The 17602-nt window shown below is 45.8% G+C and overlaps 1 protein-coding gene across 1 annotated transcript in view; it reads left to right on the forward strand.

Moving 5' to 3' along the window:
- Positions 1-5871: 5871 nt before the first annotated feature.
- Positions 5872-17602, forward strand: part of MECR (mitochondrial trans-2-enoyl-CoA reductase) — a 32623-nt gene continuing 20892 nt past the window's right edge. The window contains exons 1-2 of the mRNA XM_056557246.1: positions 5872-6040; positions 13096-13193. Coding sequence (XP_056413221.1) covers positions 5943-6040; positions 13096-13193 — 196 coding nt within the window. The 5' untranslated portion in view covers positions 5872-5942. The remainder of the gene's footprint in view (positions 6041-13095; positions 13194-17602) is intronic.

Below are 17602 nucleotides of genomic sequence, written 5' to 3' on the forward strand. Positions count from 1 at the left end.
AGGTGTCATTTTTACCAAAAAATGTACTACGTAGAAACGGAAGCCCCCAAAACTTACAAAACAGCGTTTTTTTTTTCAATTTTGTCGCACAATGATTTTTTTTTTCGTTTCACCGTAGATTTTTGGGCAAAATGACTGACGTCATTACAAAGTAGAATTGGTGGCGCAAAAAATAAGCCATCATATGGATTTTTAGGTGCAAAATTGAAAGAGTTATTATTTTTTAAAGGCAAGGAGCAAAAAACGAAAATGCAAAAACGGAAAAACCTCCAGTCCTTAAGGGGTTAAGACACAGTTGGACTACGCAACAGAGCAGATGGGACATTGTGAGAGTGTGATGGAGCAAGGAGTCTAAAATGTTTGTTCTGCAGATTCTGCAGAGACAAGTCATTGCAAGGAGAAGTTTTCATAATGGCCCAGACCAGAAGTAAAAGAAAAGGAAAAGTGAATGACTTCAGTCGGGGAAGATGTCACCGGGGATTCAAGAAGTTTGTCACACGATGTAACTGCATTGTAATCACTTATATGGTGTGCAGAGCCTGTTTAGAGCCAAGTCAGTTACTATGGCGTGGCTTTTGTTTTTGGTAATGTGATATATATGATTATTTTTCTATATTCTCCATCAGTGCTGTTTGGCTAAGTTTCCACTTTTTTTTTTTTGTGGAAGTTTTTGGAAAACTGCCACTGCAGTTTTTGAGCCAAAGTCAGAAATGGATCCATAAGGGAGGAGAAGTGTAAGTCCTTCCTTTATATGTCCTATTCCTTTTGAATACACTTCTGGCTTTGGCTAAAAAACTGCAGTGGCAGTATTCCAAAAACTGCACAGTATTCCAAAAACTGCCAGAAAAAAAAACTGGAAACTTAGCCTAAGGGGGAGGGAAACTTAGCCTAAGGGGGAGGGGGTGGGGTGGCAAGTCCAAAATTTGCTCTAATGCCCACATGACTCTAGATGCGCCCCTGGTTTAACATATAATAACTGTCATCAAAGTGCACAGACAGGTAATTTTACCAATGGGAATAAATGTTTATAAAGGGGTAAATGACCACTCATCTCACACTGCCAACACAGAGAGAGGGATAACCTGCATCAAACTCCATTGAGTTAGTACAAAGTTCCCATCTACTCACTTCAATGCCAGTTTTTATGTTCAGAACCACTTTGGGCCAGGCTGACCCCAAGGGAATTTCATGCAGGGCATCCCTTACTGTGAGCTGGAAGTTTAAGATCAATTAACCCTCTCGTGACCAGGGTCATTTTAAAAGTGTACCTGTTGTCAACAGAAACTTTTTATATAATGTAGATAATACCATTATATGTATATTTGTACTATACATTGGTTAAAAAATGTGTATATTTTTGGGTGAAAAAATGCTGTCTCTGCAGCTATTGCATGTGTCTCTATGAGGAGTCCAAATACAGGAAGTGAGGGCAGGACAAGCAGGGCTCTATGCAGGCTCCTGGCTTGTCAATCATCCTGATATGTGAGCCAGGGGCGTGTCACAGAGCCTCAGTGCACAGAGCCCTGCTTGTCCTCAGTGTACAGAGCCCTGCTTGTCCTCAGTGTACAGAGCCCTAATTGTCCACCCTCACTTCCTGTATTTGGACTCATAGAGATACACAGGCAATAGCTGCAGGGACAAAAATATAAAAATTTTAACCAATGTATATTACAAATATACATAGAATAGTATTATCTACATTATATAAAATGTTTTTGCTGATGACAGGTACACTTTAAGGCCTTTGTGACCAGATCCAAAATTTGCTTTTGGTAATCCCGCATTCTGAGGCACAGTTTTTCTAGCTGTATTTTCAGCCACTGTCTATTCAATTTCCGCTTTGGGTCCGTTTTTCAGCTCAATAGAAGACTCAAATGGTGTGTGAACATGGCCTAAAGATTTTTTTTTTTTTTTTATTAGTTAAACCCCATGCACCTTGGGCAGATATTAACCACTTAACGATGCAGGACGTAAATGTACGTCCTGATGCGGTGGTACTTAATGCACCAGGACATACATTTACGTCCTACACATGACCGCAAGCATCAGAGCGATGCTCGGGTCATGCGCCGCAGGTCCAGGCTGCTGATAGCAGCCACGGACACACCGGTAATGGCCAACATCCGCGATCGCACGGATGTCCGCAATTAACCCCTCAGATGCCGTGATCAATACAGATCACGGCATCTGCAGCCCTGCGTTCACTAAAATGGATGATCGGACCACTTGCCTCCGCACCTACCAAGGGTCTTCTGCTCTAGTCTGAGATTGAGCAGACCAGAGCAGAAATGACCGATAACACAGATCAGTGCTATGCCCTATGCATAGCACTGAACAGTATTAGCAATCGAATGATTGCTTTAAATAGTCCCCTATGGGGACTATTAAAGCGTAAAGATAAAAGTAAAAAAAAATTGAAAAATCCCCTCCTCATATAAAAATGTAAATTGTCCGTTTTTCCCCATTTTACCCCCAAGAAGTGTAAAAAATATTTTTTTAATAAACATATTTGGTATAGTCACGTGTGTAAATATCCAAACTATTCAAATATAATGTTAATTATCCTGTTCGGTGAACGTAAAAAAAAAAAAAAAAGGTCCAAAATTTCAGTTTTTTTTTTACTTTTTATTCTAAATAAAATTGATACAAAATTTATTGAAAGTTTTATATATGCAAATGTGATATAAAAAAAAATTACAAATCACGGCGCAAAAAATGAGCCCTCATACTGCCGCTTATATGGAAAAATGAAAAAGTTATAGGTCAGCAAATCAGAGGGATTTTAAACACACTAATTTGGTTAAAAAGTTTGCGATTTATTTTAAGCGGTATAATAATAGAAAAGTATGTAATCATGGATATCATTTTAATCGTATTGATCCAAAGAATAAAGAAAACAGGTCTATTTTACCGTATAGTGTACAGCATGAAAACGAAACCTTCCAAAATTAGCAAAATTGCGTTTTTTTTATCAATTTCCCCACATAAATAGTATTTTTTTTGGTTGCGCCATACATTTTATGGTAAAGTGATGTCATTACTAAGGACAACTGGTCGCGCAAAAAACAAGCCCTCATACTAGTCTGTGGATGAAAATATAAAAGAGTAATGATTTTTTGAAGGCGAGGAGGAAAAAATGAAAACGTTAAAATAAAAAATTGTCCTTAAAACGTACCCGTCAGATCCAACAAAATTTTTTTTTTTAAATATATCGCTCAGTACCTAATCCTGACCATGTACATCTAATTTTTATGTGTCTAGCACCTTTATTTTTATATTACACTTTTAATTTAGCTCACTAGTCTGAATTCCATTCAAAGGGAGGGGGTGTGGCCTCACTGTGCAGGTCTCCGTCCCCTCCCTCAGTATGCTGTCTGCTCACATCTCCCCTATCATTAGCAAAACTACAACTCCCAGCTTGTCCTCACTGACAGTAGCGGGACACAAGCTGACAGTGGGAGGATTTTACCTCCAGCTGTGAGCCCTGCGCTCAGAGCTGTCAATCAAGGAAGTGTGTCCATGACATAGGTGATGATGCATGGACACAGCAGGACTAGTATGTGTCCAAGCCGGCAGGGGGGCAGTTGTTTGACTGGCTTTTTCAGTATGAAATACTGAACATTTTCTAATGAAAGCAATTGCAAAGCCTATTGGTTATACATGCTTTACAACATATCAAAAGTTTTTGTATCTGACAGTGCCCATTTAGGGCCCAAATGGGCTGAGTCCTTAACCTCTTAAAGACGCAGGGCATACCTGTACACCCTGCACCTGGTCCCGGTATATAACGCGAGTCGGTCCTGGCGGCTAATGAAAGCCGGGACCCTGAGCTAATAGTGTGTGGCACCAATTGTTGTGCCGCACGCTATTAACCCTTTGGACGTGGCATTCAAAAATGAAAGTAAAAGCTTCCCAGCAGCTCAGTCGGGCAGATCGGGACCATCGCGGTGAAATCGCGATGTCCCGATCAGCTAGAACACGAACGTAGGTCCCCTTACCTGCCTCCATCGTGTCCAATCAGCGATGGATTGCTCCAAGCCTGAAATCCAGGCTTGAGCAATCAAACGCTGATAAGGCTAGGTTCACACCACGTTTTTGCAATACAGTTCCTGTATCAGGTTTTTGATTTAAAAAAAAACGGATTCCTCAAAACCTGACTAAACTGTATCAAAATGTGTGTACATATTGTTGTCTGTATACGGTTGAAAACCGTATACGGTTTGAAAAATTATGTCCGGTTGCATCGGTTTTTTAAGAAAAAAACGTACACATTTTTAACTTTTCACTCCATTATGAATAAAGTTTCACTTGTTTGATTGAAATTCCAAGAAAAAAAACTGTGCTAAGTCAAAAACCGTATGGTGAAAACTGGATGGAACTTTACGCACATACAGTTCTGTACGGTTCCCATTTACTTCCATGTAAAAAAAAAATAAAAAAAAACATACGGTTTAATACGGCTTTTCACCCGGACCAAAAACCGTGGTAGGCCACGGTTTTCTGTCCGGAAAAAAACGTTAAATCCGTATGGTTTGAAAAACGGAGACAACCGTATACATTATGGTGCATACGGTTTTGAATGGGAAGTCTATGGGCGCGGTTTTCTGTACGGTTGCGTACGTTGTTTTTATGAAACCATATGCCGAAACCGTATAGCAAAATCGTGGTGTGAACCCCCCTAATACTGATCTTTGCTGTGCTAATGTATGGCAATGATCTGTGTATGAGATCGGTATGCGCAGTGTAATAGCCACTAAGGGGGGGGGGCTATAACACTGCAAAAAAAAAGTGTGAAAAAAAGTTAATCATTAAAGATCATTTAACCCCTTCCCTAATAAAAGTTTGAATCACTCCCCTTTTCCCATTTAAAAAAAAAACCTGTGTAAATAAACAAATGTGGTATGTGGAAATGTTTGAACTATAAACCGCATGGTCAATGGCGTACGTGCAAAAAAAAGCGTATCCAAAATAGCGTATTTTTGGTCACTTTTTATATCATGAAAAAATGAATAAAAAGCAATCAAAAAGTCATATCAATATAAAAATAATACCGATAATAACTTCAGATCACGGTGCAAAAAATGAGCCCTCATACCGCCCCCATACGCGGAAAAATAAAAAAGTTATAGGGGTCAGAAGATGACATTTTTAAACGTATACATTTTCCTGCATTTAGTTATGATTTTTTCCAGAAGTGCGACAAAATCAAACCTATATAAGTAGGGTATCATTTTAATCGTATGGACCTACAGAATAATGATAAGGTGTAATTTTTACCGAAAAATGCACTGCGTAGAAACGGAAGCCCCCAAAAGTTACAAAATGGCATTTTTTCTTAAATGTTGTTGCACAATAAAAAAAAATTTACACTTCGCCATAGATATTTTGGTAAATTGACTGATGTCATTACAAAGTAGAATTGGTGGCGCAAACAAATAAGCCATCATATGGATTTTTAGGTTCAAAATTGAAAGCGTTATGATTTTTAGAAGGTGATGAGGAAAAAATGAAAATGCAAAAACGGAAGAACCCTGCGTCCTTAATGGGTTAATTCATTTAGTAGGGTTTTTTTTTTTTTATGGGAAAATGATCAGTAAGTCAAAAAAATAATTAGTTGTTCAGATTTTTTTGTATTCACCTCATGACTTTGTAAAGTTCAATGTAAATGATTATCAATAAAAGTTCTCTTCATTTAGAACCCAGTAAAGCAGTGTTTTCCGAAGAATGTGTTGCAAAACTACAACTCCCAGCATGCCCGGACAGCCGAGCATGCTGGGAGTTGTAGTTTTGCAACAGCTGGAGACACACTGTTTGACGTCTGACGTCCTAAGCTGCCCGGCGGCGCTTACTCAGCAGTGGGCGTGGCCAGAAGGAGCCTGACGTGACGCGCTCGGCAGTGGGAGGCGCAGACATCACGGACCACTACCAGAACGGTGAAGACAATGTGGCCGGTGCTGAAGCTCATCCGCCGGCACTTTAGCATTGCTGTACCCCGGGGACTAGTGTATGAGAAGCACGGAGAGCCCTCGCAGGTGCTACGGTAAGAGGCAGCACGGCATCATGGGAGGAAGGACACACGGGAGAAACGTGACGTCCCGGTGACTGCTGGGAAGAAGGGGCGTGTCCACAGTCTACCTATATATCTGTGTAGAACCCCCAGTCCTTATGAATGTGTGGGTTGTGCCTGTCAGGGAGGGTTAGCATGCTGGACTGTATAATAAGGCTACGAGAGGGCGGGAACCTGCACTGTGCATATCTTATCTGGTGATTATGTAGGGTTTAGGCCACAGCTAGCCAATGGCCTCATATGGTGCAGCCGGAAAGTCTTCACACCCTTTCATTGTTCCCCTCATTGTGTTAGTTGCGTCCTTGTGCTAATATTGTCACAAATGTCTCCCATCATTCTACACTCAGTACCCCATATGAAGCTTTGCTAATTCATTGAAAAGCTACAATGTTGTATTGATATAAATATTCAGTCCAGAGGCGTAATGGTGGCCATTGAGCCTGTAGTGAAGGGGTCTCAAACTCAAATTATCACTGGAGGTAGCAGCTGGGTGAGGCTGGGACGCATGCGTCCCTCACATATAATGCCCCTCACATACAATGACCTCATCATGCGCCCCTCACATACAATGACCACATCACGCGCCCCTCACATACAATGACCTCATACAATGACCTCATCATGCGCCCCACAAATACAATGACCTCATCATGCGCCCCACAAATACAATGACCTCATCACGCGCCCCTCACATACAATGACCTCATCATGCGCCCCACAAATACAATGACCTCATCATGCGCCCCACACATACAATGACCTCATCATGCGCCCCTCACATACAATGACCTCATCATGCGCCCCTCACATACAATGACCTCATCATGCGCCCCACACATACAATGACCACATCATGCGCCCCACACATACAATGACCACATCATGCGCCCCACACATACAATGACCACATCATGCGCCCCTCACATACAATGACCTCATCATGCGCCCCTCACATACAATGACCTCATCATGCGCCCCTCACATACAATGACCTCATCATGCGCCCCTCACATACAATGACCTCATCATGGGCCCCACACATACAATGACCTCATCATGCGCCCCTCACATACAATGACCTCATCATGCGCCCCTCACATACAATGACCTCATCATGCGCCCCTCACATACAATGACCTCATCATGCGCCCCTCACATACAATGACCTCATCATGGGCCCCACACATACAATGACCTCATCATGCGCCCCTCACATACAATGACCTCATCATGCGCCCCTCACATACAATGACCTCATCATGCGCCCCACACATACAATGACCTCATCATGCGCCCCACACATACAATGACCTCATCATGCGCCCCTCACATGAGCTACGTCTGGGGGTTCCCCACATTAGGTAGGCAGCAGGTTCCCCACATTAGGTAGCATTGTCGTCGTCCCCCCCGACTCTCACACACAGACACCCACCCACAGATGCACACACATATAGACACACTTACCTGTCCTGCGCTGCGCTTCTCTCCGGCGACAGCCTGACGAGTGACGTCATTGACGTCCTCTTGTGCGGGTCTGCAGAGGGACGTCACATGCGCGACATCCCTCATCAGACTCGGGCCGGCTGGCCAACCGAAGATGGGGAGGAGGAGGGCGGGGTAAGTGAATCCTTCCGGCATTTAGTGCTGCTTGGAGGGCGGAGTAAGTGAAGCCTTCCTGCATTTAGCACTGCTTGCCTGAAGCAGGGATAAATGCCTGAAGAAGTTACCTGCCCGGCGCCCGGAACTGCATGTCCCGGGCATCGGGCAATACAAATCACACATCCCTGGTGCGGGCCACAAGCTTTTGTTCCGCGGGCAGCAAATGGCCCGCGGGCCGGGAGTTTGAGACCCCTGCTTTAGGGTATGTTCACACTACGGATTATGAACGGAATCTCCACTCGCAGAATTCCGCCAGCGGAGATTCCATTCTGGCGGCCACCGCCGCAATACTTCGGACTGCGCACTGCGCCGTCACCATTGACTATGCAGTGTTCGCAGATTTCCGTGCAAAGAATGAACATGTCCTTTTTTTGCGTAGGACAATGTCAGCGGCGGAATTGTCTGCCACTGAAATTCCGCAGTGTGAACGGGTCTCGCGGAAACCCATTCACACTGATGTTTATGTTCACAGCACGTAATTCCGTTTGACGAATTCCGCTCACAGAATTCCGCGGGAATTACGTATTGTGAACATACAGGAGATATCTCATGGATAACAACTTATTCCCTATCTGCAGGATAGGGGATACGTTTTAGATCGCTGTGGTTCCCTGCAATCTCCTGTATGGAGCCCCATCTCTCCCTCGGAGCGGTGCTTTACCCGTGCCAGAAGCGGGGGCCGCCACGCCTCCTCCATATATCTCTATAGAAGAGCTGTTTCGGCTGTCTTCGGCTCTTCCATAGAAACAGATGGAGGGGGCGTGGCGGCCCCCGCTTGCTGTGGAGGGTGTGAAGTGCCGGAGAGCCGGGGATCTATACAGGAGATTCCGGGGAGGCTTCAGCACTCAGACCCTCCACAATCTAAAACTTAGCAATGTACGTTTTTAGCCATGAGACTACTCCTTTAACACGCACGGTGTACACGGCGGCTATCAACGGAGCCCGTTGTAATTCCAGACATCACCAATCGCAGTGATGCCCAGCATTAACCCCTTAGACGCGGCGATCAAAGTTGATTGCCGCGTCTAAAATTGAAAAAAAAAAGCATTTGTGGTAGCTCAGTCGGGCAGATCGGGATCACCGGGGTGTCCTGATCAGCTTACAGGACAACGGGAGGGTCCCTACCTGCCTCCTCACCGTTCAATCTCCTCTGCGATGCTCCAGCCTGGCTCACCAGGCTGGAGCAATCGAGCGCAGATAACACTGATCTATCCTATGCTATGGCATAGAATTGAACAGTGTATGCAATCAGAAGATTGCATGTTATAGTCCACTATGGGGACAAAAAAATGGTGTGAAAAAAAAAAGGTAATAAATGGGAATTAACCCCTTCCATACTAAAAGTTGAAATCACCCCCCCTTTTCCCAAATTCCATATAAAAATATGTAAACATAATAAAAATAAACATGTGGTATCGCCTCATGTGTAAATGTCCAAACTATAAAAATATAATGTTAATTAAACTGCATGGTCAATGGCGTATACATTAAAAAAATTCCAAAATTGCGTATTTTTGGTCATTTTGTATACCCTAAAATAACTAATAAAAAGCGATCAAAAAGTCCCATCAAAACAAAAATGTTACCGACAAAAACTACAAACCACGGTGCAAAATATGAGCCCTCATACAGCCCCGTGTGCAGAAAAATGTAAAAGTTATAGAGGTCAGTAGATGACAATTTTAAACGTACTAATTTTGGTCCATGTAGTTATAATTTTTTAAAGTCGTAAAATAAAATAAAACCTACATAAATTGGGTATCCTTGTAATCATGGACCTACAGAATAAAGATAAGGTGTCATTTTTAACGAAAAGTGCACTGCGTAGAAAGGGGAGCAGCTTTGTGGTGAAAGGACTTTGTGGAGTCCTGAAAGGGTTAAAGTGTACCTGTCATCAACAAAAACTTTTAAAATAAAGTAAATAATACTATTATATGTATGTTAGTAATATACATTGGTAAAAAAAATTGTATATTTTTTGGTGAAAAAAAATATATGCTGTCACTGCAGCTACTGCCTGTGTGTCTCTATGAGGAGTCCAAATACTGGAAGTGAGGGCAGGGCTGTGCTGGCTCTTGGCCGGAAGTCTGTCACAGAGCCTCAGTGCACAGAGTCCTGCTTGTCCTCAGTGCACAGAGTCCTGCTTGTCCTCAGTGTAGGGATCGACCAATATCGTTTTTTTAGGGCCGATACCGGTAATTGGTGGAGGTTAGGGCCGATAACTTATACCGATATTCCGGTATAAGTTATCGGCTATTTATCCCCCCGCGACACCGCTGCAGATCATTGATTTAAAGCGGGCGCTTTAAATCAATGCACTGCAGTGGCTTTTGCGGTGCCATAGGCCGCCGCCTCCACCCGCTTCTCTCCCCCTACCTGTCAGGGTGGTCCGGGCCATCTATCCTTCCTGTAGTGTCCGGCGGCATACCGGGTGGAGGGTGAACCGGTCCGGGCTGTACTTCTTCTCCGGGGTCCTCTTCTCCACTCTGGGCAGGCTCCGGCCTAGTAATGCAGCATAGACGCCGCTGCGCTGTGACGCCCGTGCGCATGCGACGCACCTGACGTCACGGCGTAGCAGCGTCTATGCAGCGTACTAGGCCGGAGCCTGCCCGGAGTGGAGAAGAGGACCCCGGAGAAGGACAGCCCGGACTGGTTCACCCTCCACCCGGAATGCCGCCGGACACTACACGAAGGATGGATGGCCCGGACCACCCCCATTACGGGTAAGTTTAATTTTTTTTTATTGACTCGGAGGGTTAGGGGCCAGACCGGTATAGCGTGGGAGAAAAAAAAAAACGGTATCCGGTTCATACCTGTATACCGCCCAGCACTACGGTGGGGGGCGGTTGCGGTGCGGTGGGGGGCGGTCGCGGTGCGGCGGGTCGATGGGGGGCGGTGGGGCGGGGCATTATCGGCTTATCAGCAAGGTAATTGCTGATACAGACAATGCCCAAAATCGTCATTATCGGCGGTTAATATCGGCCATACCGATAATCGGTCGATCCCTACCTCAGTGCACGGAGCCCTGCTTGTCCTCAATGCACGGAGCCCTGCTTGTCCTCAGTGCACGGAGCCCTGCTTGTCCTCAGTGCACGGAGCCCTGCTTGTCCTCAGTGCACGGAGCCTTGGAGAAAGACTTTGTTTGGAATGGAAGTCGGGGCCATGTGCGTTTACAAAGCCCCCATAGTGCCAGAACAGTGGACCCCCCCCCCCCACCACACACACACACGTGACCCCATTTTGAAAACTACACCCCTCATGGAATGTAATGTGGGGTGCCATGAGCATTTACACCCCACTGGCGTTTGACAGACTTTTGGAACAGTGGGCTGTGCTAATGAAAAGTTAAATTTTTCATTTTCACGGACCACTGTTTAAAAAAATCTGTCAGACACTTTTGGGGTGTAAATGCTCACTGCACCCCTTATTATATTGTGTGTGGTGTATTTTCCAAAATGGAGTCACATGTGGGGAGGGTTCCACCATTCTGGCACCATGGGGGCTTTTTAAACGCACATGGCCTTCAATTTCAGCCAAATTCTCTCTCTTCTGAGACCTGTAGTGCGCCAGCAGAGCACTTTACATCCACATATGGGATATTAATATATTCAGAAGAAATGGTGTTACAAATTTTGGGGGACTTTTTTCCTATTGCCCCTTGCGAAAATGAAAATTTTAGGATAACACCAGCATTTTAGTGGAAAAAAATATGTTTTCATTTTCAACAAAAATACTTCAAACACCTGGGGGTAGTTAAGGCTCACTATACCCCTTGTTATGTTCCTTAAGGGGTTTAGTTAAAAAAAATGGGGTCATATGTGGGTGTTTTTTTTTTTCTTCTGTGTTTATGCCAGAACCACTGTAACGATCAGCCACCCCTGTGTAAATCACCTAAAATGTACATGCCGCTCTCACTCCTGAGCCTTGTTGTGCGCCCGCAGAGCATTTTACGTCCAGGTATTTCCGTACTCAGGAGAAATTGCGTTACACATTTTGAGGGTCTTTTTCTCCTTTTACCTCTTGTGAAAATGAAAAGTATAAAAAAAAAATTAAATATCGTGCAGGACAAAAATTTCACTATTTGGTATGAACCGGTATACCGCCCAGCCCTACAGCAAGTTAGTGTGAAAAATGTTATTTTTTTACAATAACATGCTGGAGTAGACCCCAACTTTACCTTTTCATAAGGGGTAAAAGGACAAAAAGCACGGAAATACGAAAAATGTGGCCCTAAACTGTTGCCTTGAAATACGACAGGGTTCCAAAGTGAGAGAGCGCCATGTGCATTTTGAGGCCTAAATTAGGGATTTGCATAGGGGTGGACATAGGGGTATTCTATGCCAGTGATTCCCAAGCAGGGTGCCTCCAGCTGTTGCAAAACTCCCAGCATGCCTGGACAGTCAATGGCTGTCCGGCAATACTGGGAGTTGTTGTTTTGCAACTGCTAGAGGCTCCGTTTTTGAAACAGTGCCGTACCATATGTTTTTCATTTTTATTGGGGAGGGGACTGTGTAGGGGTATGTGTATATGTAGTGTTTTACCCTTTATTTTGTGTAGTGTAGTGTTTTTAGGGTACATTCACACGGGCAGGGTTTGTAGCAAGTTTCCAACTGGGAGTTTGAGCTGCAGCAGAAAATTTGCTGCATCTCAAACTTGCAGTGAGAAACTCGCTGTAAACCCCCACCCATGTGAATGTACCCTGTCGGGGGGGGGGGAATGCTGGGAGTTGTAGTTTTGAAACTCCTAGAAGCAGCAGTGAAGATCACTTTACAGCGATCTTCTCTGATGCCGATGCTGCCTCCTCCACTTGCCTGCCACAGGTCCTTACTGCCTGCGGTATGTCTCTCCCAACCGCCTACCCACACCGCAGCTCTCGGTGTGATCCTTATAAGATTTCCTTATAAATAGGTTATCACAATTTCATTACCTCTGTTGAGCTTTTCTATTATGGCATTTGGGCAGCATAGGGCAACCTCTATTACCTATTGCCCTGGCAAGCACAGCTATGTATTACATTGGTCAGCCATTTATTTGAATTGGTGGCATGCAGTGGCAGCTGGGAATTTCAGCGGCAGGGGCCTCTGTCATCTGCTGATCATCACAGCGGCTTGCCGTGAAGAAATGTTTCCCAAGTGACATCTCAGAATATCTCATAGGTCCTTATTGAAACTTTGTCTAAGGACCTACATGGCTGAAAAGCTGTCATATCTAAACAATATGGCCTTTATGAAATCCTATCAATCATAATGTCAATGGCTATAGTGTCGTCATAACTTGTAAATACCTGGAACTTATTCATAGAACACTGTTACATGTGCATTACAAGTGAATTACTCTGCAGGTATAATATTGACCTCTGTTTTCTCTAGTCTGAAGAATATAGAAGTCCCTTCTCCAACTGATTATGAAGTCAGAGTTAAAATGTTGGCTGCCCCAATAAATCCTTCAGATCTTAACATGGTTCAAGGTGAGTTGTTTTACTATGTTATTTTACGTATATTATAACACGCACTTTTTAGGCTAAAATTTTCAGCCTAAAGTCTATCTGTGTGTTATACGCCGATAAGCCGCTGCGGTTCAATGATTTAAAGCAGGCGCTTTAAATCAATGAACTGCAGCGGCTTTGCTGGTGCAGAGACCTGCCGTCTTCTCTCCCCATGCCTGTCCTGGGGTCTAGAGCCCTGCTGCCGGCCCTTCTCTCCCCCTGGCTATTGGTGCCGCTGCCCGTTCTCTCCCCCTGGCTATCGGTGCCGCTGCCCCATTGCCGATGCCGATAGCTAGGGGGAGAGAAGCGGCGCCAGCAATGGGGCAGCGGCCGACAGACAGGGGGAGAGAAGGGGCATCGGCACCCATTGCCGGCCCCGTTGCCTCCACCATCCCCGGTTGTATAACTACCTGTTGTCGGGGTCGGGTCTGCGCTGCTTCAGGCTTCCGGTGTGCGTCCCCTGCGTTGTTGCTATGCGCTGCGAGACGCAATGACGTCACTCGTCATTGCACCGCACCGTGCAGTGCATAGCAACGATGCAGGGGACGCACACCGGAGGCCTGAAGCAGCACGGACTCGACCCCGGCAACAGGTAATTATACAACCGGGGATGGGTGAGGCAAAGGGGCAGCGGCGCCAGCAATGGGTGCCGTTTCCCATTCTCTCCCCCTGGCTATCGGCGCCGCTGCCCCATTGCCGGCGCTGCTTCTCTCCCCCTGGCTATCGGCGCCGGCAATGGGGTGCCGGCACGATAGTCAGGGGGAGAGAACGGGCAGCGGCGCAGATAGCCAGCGGGAGAGAAGCGGCGGCACAAGGGCTCTAGACCCCAGGAAAGGCAGGGGCAGAGAAGCCGGCAGCGACGGCCTCTCTCCCCCTGCCTTTCCTGGGGGCTTCTGCGGGGTCAGAGACAGTATATCGGGGTATACGCATGCACACACACGCACCCTCATTTTACCAAGGATATTTGGGTAAAAAACTTATTTTACCCAAATATCCTTGGTAAAATGAGGGTGCGTGTTATAGGCCGGTGCGTGGTATACCCCGATAAATACGGTAAATCAACTTGTGACTTTTGTGTCATTTATAGAAATCTTGTAGACCTGCCAGACCCTTAACCCACACCTCGTATCAGTTGAAAACTAGGTAAAAGGTATACCAACAGAAAAGTGTACAATGACAGACACAATGGATGATTGGAAGTAGATCTGTGCTGCCAGTCGTCAAGGAATGAGGTAGGAACAAAGGGTATTCATAAACTTATGATTTATTTATACACATAATGCGTTTCAAGGCCGGAATGGCCTTTACATCAGGCTCCTGATGAAAAGGCCATTCCAGCCTTGAAACACGTTGTGTGTCGAAATAAATCATAAGTTTATGAATACTCTTTGTTCCTACCTCATTCCTTGACCACTGGCAGCACGAATTTACTTCCAATCATCCATTGTGTCCATCATTGTATCTCCTGCACGCCGTTTCGGCGTGGGAAGCCTGTGGCAGCCGGTCTGCTTTCATTGTGCTGTTCCTGTTAAGCTGTGTGAGCGTTGTGCCTCGGACATTGCACAACCGAACAAGGTGAGCGTATTACTAACCTGTCTGCATATGGCCATTTACTATTGGTCCTGCACGTGGAAGTGCTCTTGTTGTTTTTGTTTTGAACAGAAAAGTTTGGCAGTTCCCAATGGTCTTCCTTTCTATGTCATCAAAGTGACACCATCATAATATGTTTAGTTGCATCTCCAGCTAAAATGCAAGAGTAGCATTAGGTACCATAAAACACAGGGCTCAACAAATCCCAGACGCCAGGTAGCCAGGGTGAATGAGCATTTTGTCCTGGTGCCTAGGTCAGCGGTTTTCACCCGTATGCATCCATGTGCTTTCTGGACAACTTCTTGTCCATAAAGTGACGTCCTTTGGTGGAGCATGTGACGATACAAGGCACTCTGCTTCCTCCACAGCTATACACTGAGCTCATGCAAGAAGTGTATGTGCAGTAGAGGAGGCAGAGTGATGTTTATAGTCACATGCTTCTCCATAAAATGTCATCTTATTGAAAGGGAAGCCTTCCAGACAGTACACAGGCATAGGAAAACGGGGTTGGCAGACAAAGAGCAATGTATAAGTGTAGTAAAGGAAAGAAGACATGTCTCTAAAAGGAAAAGAAAGTGCCATTGGCATACAGGAGACAAGCTACGTACAGGGGGTCCTGCCTACAGGATAAGTAGGATAGTGTTAGCATTGTACTATCTGTGCAAAATATAATTTAGTAAGAAAAACTGAGAGAAAACATGCTTAACCCCTTCCCGACCTATGACATACCTGTACGTCATGGGTGGCAAGGTGTTCCCGACCCATGACATACAGGTACGTCATGGATATTACTGCCGCTACTCGCGGCATCCCGCAGCGCCCGGAAAGATGGTGGCTATCACTGATAGCCAGCCATCTTACCATGCGACCACGGGGGGTTTCGTCCCCCACCCCCCCCCAGCGATCGCTGCTATCAGCTGGTCAAATCTGACTAGCTGATAGCAGCGTTTCGCTATGAAAATACTTAGCAGCGCGGTGTGTGAGTCCCGATCACGGGGATCGGGACACACACCGCTCTGCTAAGTGTCCCTGACCCGTCCCCCGGCGTCACTTACCCGTCGGAGCGGTGTCCCGAGCGGTCCCGGCGTCCTCCGTGCGGTCCCGACGTCCTCCATGCGGTCCCGGCGGCGCTGCGTCCCGGAGGTGAGTTTCCGGCAGCAGTGCGGCATCTTCATTGGCAGCAGTGAGATCGCCGTAAAGCGATCTCACTGCTGCCTCTGAGAGTTTCAAAACTGCAACTCCCAGCATGCCCAGACAGCCTTTGGCTTTCTGGGCATGCTGGGAGTTGTAGTTTTGCAACATCTGGAGGTCCACAGTTTGGAGACCACTGTATAATGGTCTCCAATCTGTGCTCTTCCAGATGTTGCAAAACTACAAATCTCAGCATGCTCAGTCTGTCCAGGCATGCTGGGAGTTGTAGTTCTCTAACATCTGGAAGAGCACAGATTGGAGACCATTATACAGTGGTCTCCAAACTGTGGACCTCCAGATGTTGCAAAACTACAACTCCCAGCATGCCCAGACTGCCCAGGCATGCTGGAAGTTGTAGTTCAGCAACATCTGATCCTTCAGATATTGCCGAACTACAACTTCCAGCATGCCTTGGCAGTCTGGGCATGCTGGGAGTTGTAGTTTTGCAACATCTGGAGGCACACTAGTTGGGAAACATTGTCCGTTTCCTACCTCAGTGCCTCCAGCTGTTGCAATTGTTGCAAAACTATAACTCCCAGCATGCACTGACAGACCATGCATGCTGGGAGTTGTAGTTTTGCAACAGCTGGAGGCACACTGGTTTGGAAACACTAAGTTTGGTTGCAAAACACTTGAAAGTTTATTACTTAACTTAGTGTTTCCAAACCAGTGTTCCTCCAGCTGTTGCAAAACTACAACTCCCAGCATGCACGGACAGCCAAAGGGCATGCTCGGAGTTTGCAACAGCTGGATGTTTGCCCCCTCCCCCCATTGTGAATGTACAGGGTACACTCACATGGGCGGAGGTTTACAGTGAGTGCCGCAAGTTTGAGATGGCGCAAATTTTGCGCTGCAGCTCAAACTTCCAGCGGCAAACTTGCTGTGAACCTCTGCCCATGTGACTGTACCCTAAAAACACTACACTACACTAACACTAACCTAAAATAAAAAGTAAAAAACACTACATATACACATACCCCTACACAGCCCCCCTCCCCCCAAAAAATGAAAAACGTCTGGTACGCTACTGTTTCCAAAACGGAGCCTCCAGCTGTTGCAAAATAATAACTCCCAGTATTGCCGGACAGCCATTGACTGTCCAGGCATGCTGGGAGTTTTGCAACAGCTGGAGGCACCCTGTTTGGGAATCACTGGCGTAGAATACCCCTATGTCCACCCCTATGCAAATCCCTAATTCAGGCCTCAAATGCGCATGGCGCTCTCTCACTTTGGAGCCCTGTCGTATTTCAGGGCAACAGTTTAGGGCCACATATGGGGTATCGCCGTACTCGGGAGAAATTGCCTTACAAATTTTGGGGGGCTTTTTCTTCTTTAACCCCTTATGAAAAGGTGAAGTTGGGGTCTACACCAGCATGTTAGTGTAAAAAAATAAATTTTTTACACTGACATGCTGGTGTTGCCCTATACTTTTCATTTTCACAAGAGATAAAAGGGAAAAAAGACCCTCTAAATTTGTAACGCAATTTCTCCTGAGTACGGAGATACCCCATATGTGGGCGCAAAGTGCTCTGGGGGCGCACAACAAGGCCCAGAAGGGAGAGTGCACCATGTACATTTGAGGCGATTTGCACAAGGGTGGCTGATTGTTA

The sequence above is a fragment of the Hyla sarda genome, chromosome 2 (assembly GCF_029499605.1).
Source record: "Hyla sarda isolate aHylSar1 chromosome 2, aHylSar1.hap1, whole genome shotgun sequence".
NCBI lineage: Eukaryota > Metazoa > Chordata > Amphibia > Anura > Hylidae > Hyla > Hyla sarda.